This window comes from Cariama cristata, unplaced genomic scaffold (assembly GCF_000690535.1).
Source record: "Cariama cristata isolate BGI_N322 unplaced genomic scaffold, ASM69053v1 scaffold34378, whole genome shotgun sequence".
NCBI classification, from domain to species: domain Eukaryota; kingdom Metazoa; phylum Chordata; class Aves; order Cariamiformes; family Cariamidae; genus Cariama; species Cariama cristata.
The window spans coordinates 1-7728 of NW_009633442.1; the positions used below are offsets into that span (position 1 = coordinate 1).

General features: G+C 37.2%; 1 protein-coding gene across 1 annotated transcript; it reads left to right on the plus strand.

Moving 5' to 3' along the window:
• Positions 1-390: 390 nt before the first annotated feature.
• On the plus strand, positions 391-5698 carry LOC104154811 (GTP-binding protein 10-like; the record flags this gene model as incomplete). Its single annotated transcript, XM_009706755.1, has 5 exons — positions 391-593; positions 687-778; positions 1884-2028; positions 4630-4703; positions 5646-5698. Coding segments are annotated over exons 1-5 (504 nt in total), but the record flags the coding sequence as incomplete, so codon positions are not given.
• Between the last annotated feature and the right edge of the window lie 2030 nt (positions 5699-7728).

Below are 7728 nucleotides of genomic sequence, written 5' to 3' on the forward strand. Positions count from 1 at the left end.
CGGCCCGCCGAGGCCTTCGCGCTTCCCTGCTTGTGCTCCGCCAGCACCGTCTCAGGGAAGCGGCCTCCTCGCAGGAGGTCCGTGCGTGCCGAGGCAGAGGCACAACGCCGAGTACGGGCGCCGTGAGGCACCGCGGCGGTGGCACGCGTGTCTGCGTGGGTCCCTCTGCCTGGGGCTACAGGCCGGGCGGGCATGCCGTGAGGTATCGCTGCCGGGGAAGAAACGCCAAACATTTCTCTTACTAAGAAATATCTCAGAAGGTTCCATCTGTTTTCTGAACGTTATTGCCATCAGAGAAAAAAGCTCTATCCAAGTAATGTTAGCCACATTGTTTCTAATAACTACAAAATTAAATACAAACAGAACGTAATACTGATATGAAACTTGTTGTTTTATTAGTATGGCAACTTTATAGATGATTTACGGCTCTATGTGAGAGGAGGAACTGGTGGAATGGGATATCCTCGTCTGGGTGGGGAAGGAGGGAGAGGTGGCGATGTCTGGCTGGTTGCCCGAGAAAGAACTAGCTTAAAGAGCATAAAGGACAGATATCCCCAGAAGCGATTTGTAGCTGGAACAGGAGCCAACAGCAGGTAAGGGTCTGTTTGATGAAAGTTGTTACGTACATCTTTTCCAGAAAGCAAAATGTCAGCTTAAGTTACTGAGCCTGGTTTAATTTCTCCCAGTGTTAGAGCACTAAAAGGTGAAAAAGGAAAAGATTGTGAAGTTCATGTGCCTCTGGGAATTTCAGTTCTTTGTGATGATGGCAAGCAGATTGGTAAGAACTTTTGTTTTGTTTTAATGTATCTAGTAGATACTGTGGTATTTATCGATAGCATCTAGCAGACTTCTAACACTAGGATGTTTTAAGGTTGTACATCTCCCAAGATATGTGTGTGTTTTCCTTTGTTTGGACAAAGACTTGACAAAAAATACACTGTAGAAATTGTTGGAAAAGCAAGCACCCCTTCCAGAAATAAGCAGTAGTCAGTTTGTATCACTATATGCAGCAGAAAGAAAATTGCCCTTGCAAACAAATGTTAAAGGCTGGAAGCCATACTGATCGTCCACAGAATCGTTAATGACCTTACATAAATTATGTTTCCATAGACTCAGGTAATTGTCCCTATAACTCACTGAATTATGGCATTGCTTAAAAGATAAAGGTATTTTCCAAGTGTCAACAATTCAAGTTATCTAAAATACGTATCTGTTTTTTACTCTTTTAATAAAGAGTGGTACTTGGTAGTAACCAGGAAGATCTCTTTCAACACAGTGCTTTTGGAATAGCTCTCAATGGTTCCTTTGCAGTTTCTCAGAGTTTTTCTTCTCATACTGTTCAGAGTTCAAACTAAAATCACAAATTACTCTGATTTGGATTTTTAACAAAATTGGATGTATGGCAAGAACTGTTTATGGTATAGGCATGTCAATGTCTAAAGGTATCCTTGAATTATATACTCAAATGTTGCTTTTTATTATTACTATTCTAACATTCTAACCCTAAGGGAGATATTATAGCCTGCATCTTAATGAAAAAATATGGAACATCTGAAGATTTTGCTGTAGCCACATCTCTATCAATGCAGAAGTCTCCTTGCATTCTTGAATTCAAGTATTGGAGGCTTCAGAACTACTGTCTTGGCTGTACCTTACCTGCCTGTACTTAGCACTTATCTTAAAGTGACTAACTATATGGCAGAAGAGAATACTGGAGTGTGATTGCTCTCATTTGTTTCCAAAGAGGGAAAAATACCGTGACCCTGAGTGCACAGCTCTTGTGAGAGCTGAAGATAGACTTCATTGAAGATAGATTTAAGTGGAGAATCACAGCTGAACTACTGCAGGGAATTGTGCATTTTCACTAGTGAATTTATTTTCAGGAGAGCTTAATGCAGCAGGAGAGAGATTCTTAGCAGCTCGTGGAGGTCTTGGAGGCTCTTTGGCCACAAACTTCATGCCTTGCAAAGGTCAGAAGCGAATTGTTCGTCTTGATTTGAAACTTATAGCAGATGTTGGCTTAGTTGGGTAAGTACTGTAGTTTGAGAACTGACACTAGAAAACAGTAAATCTCAAATGAGATTTCAAATAAATTTGAGAGTTTGACAGATGAGCATTACTATACATTTGAATTGCCACTTAAATTACTTGTGGTTTGCAAAAACCAGAGTTTAAACCTATTAAAATTAATTTTAAAATTTGGAAGGTATTGGTTATGCTTTTGTGAGTGAAGGGCTTCATGAATCAGGGTAATATGTAATTATTAATGTAATTGAATGTAGCAATTTCAGTGATTATCAAAATACTATTAGCTAATATTTATGAAATAAGTAGGAGGTGCAAAACAGAGCCAAGAACACCTATCCATATTGCATCTTTGACTTTATGGTATTGGCATAAGTCGATCCTTTCAGTAGTAGTTGTAAAGTGAGTTTCAAAGGCTATGTAGCCTATTCTCCTAAATAAATAGCTTGGAATATTGGAAGGAAGTAATTACAAACTAGAATAGTAGGACTTGCATTTCAATGTTGCTGCTTTATAGCAATGCAGATAAAGGTATTTTTATTTGGAGAAATCTTTCAGCAAACTACAGTTGTAAAAGTATTGGTCTACTCAGCATCTACTACCCCACCCTGCCCTGTCCCGTGGTCCTTATTAATAAAAACCATAGGAAATGTAAAATGACAAGGAGTTTGAGGTGGAAATCGTCTACTTGATATACATTGTTACAGAATGGAAACTTGAAGACAGCATGGTTTTCTACCTACATTTTTCTTTTTTTGCTTGTTAGAAATAATTCTGTTAATACCAGATTTATCTAAAGTTATGTAATTTTCAAGTGGTCTTCAGTAACCACACGATAGAGAGTTTTTTCTTGTTTTAGAGTGTGTGAAAATGTAGGAGTTTTATGAGACCAGTGCTGCTTTAATCTTGCATTTTGGTTTGTACTTTAGCTGACAGTTTCCCTTTAAAATGGACAAAAAGAATCATTATCAGTTAATTAGAGGTGCATATTATTTCCTTGTTGAGAGTATGAATCAGCCTCTGATAGTTTGTGGTTGTACTTTGATCTCTGTGTGTTTGTTATTTTTACTTCAGTAGATTTGCAAGTGGTTTGCTATTAGAACAGGTAAAAAAACATACAGACTTGAGAAAGGCATATCAAGTTTGGGTACAGGTTGTGATGTATAGTGTAGGCTGCAATTTAAACTTCAAAGAACATGTTGTACCTCAGTGGAAACAAAATACTCTCGCTTGAGGAGATGACCAGAGTAACCTTCCAGAATGTCTTTCAGGCACCTTTCAACACCAGAGCACATTAAAACTACACTCAGTAGTTTTCCTGTTACAAGAGTCATTGTGTCTCTTTCTTTTTTAAGAAAGCCCTATATACAACCCCTTCATAAAGCCCCTTAATGTAATACTAGTCTTGTTTTTATTAGCTCATGTTCTTATTAGTTGTCCCTGTTAACAGGTCATGATTCTGCATTTATTCAAGTGGAGAGTATATGGGTTTTGGTGGGACATGCCTTTGTGTCTGTTCAGTTGCCTGTAGACACAGTTTTCTTTGATCTCTGTTGCACTGAAGCATTGTGCTGAATAACTCACTGTGAATTTGACTGGCACACAAGTCTTGTGTCATCTTCCATATGGAGCAGGTGCTATGAATAAGAACCATAGTCTATCTTTTGATATCAGCATTGGCTTCAAGTCTGACATGGATCAAGGCTATTGTGTCTTTTACAGCTCAGATTAATCTTTAAAATGAGCATATGTTATAACTCCAGTTGTAACTTAGTTTTCACTTTCAATGGGTAGATGTATTTTGTGAAGAAGCTTTTGTAAAAGCTGCTGTATCCCTTAAGAAACATTTTTGTTGTAGTACGCAGGTATAGCTATCTCTTCTAAAGGGAAAAGGTTACAACAGTAAGGTCTGCGCAGATCAGATCCTAGGGCTTCACTGGTATTCTTTTTGGTTTACTTGGTAACAAAGCAGGTTAGTCCTCATTTCAGGGTCCCTGGTACAACTTTGTTGCCATAAAAACTTTGTATGTATGTGTCTATATACACAAAGTCTCTCTCTTGCTTACAGAGTTTACATATGCTTTGCTAAATTAGCTCAACTGTAGCATAGATATCATTGGTACTTAAAATGTAGACTTCATTAACCATGATTTGTATACCAAAAGACTGTAAATCCAACTGTTAGGATGCATTTGCATTACAGATGTTTAGAATGTAAACGTAATTTACAAAATTTGCTGTAGCATGTGAACACTGAATTCAAGTAGACCTGGATGCTTATGCTGTATTTCTGTCTGAGTGACTCTGAAAGATTTCCCTTAAATCTATTGCAAGTGTATTTACATACCTCTCCTGCCTGCATTCTTGGGAAGCATTGTTGGATTTAGAAAAATTATCCAGATTTGATTTTGAAAAAAAATCATAATGATTTGGGGTTTGTTGGTTTTGGTTTTGTTGTTTTTTTTAAAAGTCTGAGTAAATGATTCTGCAAAAATTAGTTGATAGCATTGAGTTTGACTAAGGTAATATAGTGTATTTGGTAATAAAATATACAGGAATCACATACGTGTTTACTCAATGCATAAATCCTGGCTTTCATTCTAGGTTTCCAAATGCAGGAAAATCATCCTTGTTAAGCAAGATTTCTCATGCCAAACCTGAGATTGCAAGTTATGCATGTAAGTTCATACTCTTATTTTTAGAGCAGTAAGATTTCATGAGAGCAAGAAGTCTTTTCTCTGGCTTGGTTTGCAGATTTATAGTAAAGAACAGGAGATAACCATGTTGCCTAAGGACATTACACAGATTTTTAATTATAAGAAATATTTCAAAGAAAGACCTGCTGTTTCAATGTCCAGTTCTTTTAACCACCTCAGTTTTTCATGTGTACACCCTCATAGTGCTTCAACCTGTTGATGCAGGGTCTATTTAACATTTACTTTAATCGCAGCCCATTTTATTGCATCTGAGACTCTCCATGGTGTGTAATATCCTCAGTCTACTGAATATGTACCATCAAGTTCCTTTGCATGAACATCTTGTATGCTTTGGAAATAGCTACCACCTGTTCTTGCAACAAAGTAAGATTTTGACTTTGAGTCTGTCCACTGAAAAATGGACAGAAAATATTTATTATATTTCTGTCGGTAAATTAGGATTAGCTGTCTGATAATTCTTTAATTAAAAAGCAAGAATACAAGTACTGATAATTCCTACTAACCTTTTTGCACCACTCCTGATTCTCTGTAGCCTTTTTATATTTTTCCTCAGTTTGAAGAGTCCTGTCTCACTTTACCTTTCGTTATTTTTCCCCGTTTGGAAGCTATTCCAGTATGGATAATCATTTTTGTGTCTGAGGCTTCTCTAGCTCCTCTGTTCCCTTTTTGGGATGATGGGAACAGAACTGCAGACAGTGCCAAGATTTGGTGAACCACTGCTTTTTTGAGTGGTCTGATTTTGTTCTCTCCTGTTTTGCTTTTTCTTATTCCTTTTCCAGTAATTCTTAACATCCCATTTGCCTTATTTTTTTCAAATGTGAAGTGAGGAAGTCCTGCAACATTTAAATGTTTTGTAACATTAACATTTTTTAAAATGTTTAAAACAGTACTTATAAAACATAGTTACAACAATACAGCCTGAACTAGGAAAGATCATGTATGCGGATTATAAGCAGGTTGGTATGAAAGTTCATTCATTGTTTGTTAAAATTGTGTATAATGATTACTTATGTTGCTTAACATAATTTCAGAAAGAAAAAGGAAACTTGTTAATTTTTTCATATGTGTATCTATAATGTATACATATAAAATGCAATTACATGGACTTAATGAGAGTTGTGGAGAAAGTGCTGTTTTTGTGAATTAATAAGAAAGTTTTACAGCCAAATGCAGTAATATGATGTTGAGCTGATTTCAAGTTGCTTTAATAAATGGCTTCTCATTTTTCCTTGTTTCCTTTCTGTGGTTCTAATCCTGCTTTATAACGTTAGAGTAGCGAACTTGTGTATGGAATTGAGATTGCTGTGTCCTAGTATACTCTTATGTTTAGGACTTGAAAAAATCATTGTTTCGGAAACTAGCCTGTTATTTTTATTTAGAAGAGGCAAATTTTCTGCAAGTTGGTTATGCAGAGAGCTCTGGAATGATGAGTCATTTTCAGAATGGATTTTAAACAGTGGCAAATTTGTCCAATAGCTGCAGATCGGCAGTAGTGAATGACAGGGAATTTAGTGAATATAACCCGGTTACTGTAACTTACTGTTCTGGCTTTCTAGGTTGGCTGCTTTAACTTCCTTTTGTGGTTTGATTTGGGTTTTGTGTTTTGTTGTGTTTTGTTTGGTTGGGTTTTTAAAATAAAACACTAAAATAGTATGAAGTGATAGTGATTGCCTGAACAGGCAGGATAGTGTACTACCAGAGAGGTGAGGTACCTAGGTCCAGGCCCTTTTGTGGTATGCTGTAGCTCTGGAAGACTGGTGGAGCTACTGCCCTACCACCGTAGTTTTGGTGAACCCAATTCCACCCAACTACTTCAAGTTGTCAGGTAATTGTGTGATGCCTGGAATCCTTTCTACAGTATCCACTGGAGAGAAAACCAATGCTAAATGAGCTCTTACTAATAGATTTTTGGACCCGAAGTTGCGTAAGGTTACAGCAAACGTTTTGATTCCTGAAGCTTTAATCTTCTTTGATGTGCTTTTATTTTGTTTTTGAAGTGTATGATACATGCAGTACTGGACTCATCACTTCCAAGGTAAAAGGCGAATGCATAAAAGCGTTTCAGATAAGTAAACCAGAAAAGCATACTTCTCAGATGTGAAAAAATAGAAAACTCCTCTTTCCACTTCCAGCAGCAATGATCTTAGGGGCATTCAGTAGCTGATGGTTGAAACTGTCATTTCACAACCTTTAACAAAACTGTATTAAAAGAAGTAAGTCTAGGTTGTCAGGTTCCCTGTAGAGATGCACACATCTAAGGGAAATGTTTTGTATATTCATTTTGTCTGCTAGTTTAGGGTAACTTATCTAGAAAGCTGTGCTGCAAATAACAGGATTGTTTATAGCCTTTTAAAAAAAGCTAACTACTTGCCATGATTCGGGACCTCTTGCACTTACTGGTGTATCTTTCCCCAGCAGGAGAACTACTTGCACTCCTGGCTTTTCTGCCCTCTGTTTCATTTCATAGCCAATGACCCTTATTGTTGGCTGTTTCTGCAGTTCATGGTTTTTATACTACAGTGTTGGGTACTGTGTAAGAACTACACAGACAGACTATCTCTCTTCTAAAATTAAGGGAACTAGTGATTGTTATCACAAGGAACATCTGTGAGTAACAGGAAGCACTTCAGCTCTCAGTATTGCAACTGCTGAAAGCAAAACAACGTAAGCAATTAAGAGCAATAATTGAGGTGACTGTCTTGTATCACTCAAGGGGGAATGGCTCTTTATAGCTTTTTTTTCTCGCAGAACATTGGCATTTTTAAGGAAATAAGTAGCAATTTGCTTATTTTATCTTAGTACATTATAAAGAATCATAGAATCATTTAGATTGGAAATTACCTTTAAGATCATCAAATCCAACCGTAAACCTAGTACAGCCAAGTCCACCAGTAAACCATGTCCCCAAGTGCCACATCTACACATCTTTTAAATACCACCAGGGATGGTGACTTCAACACTTCCCTAGGCAGCCTGTTCCAATGCT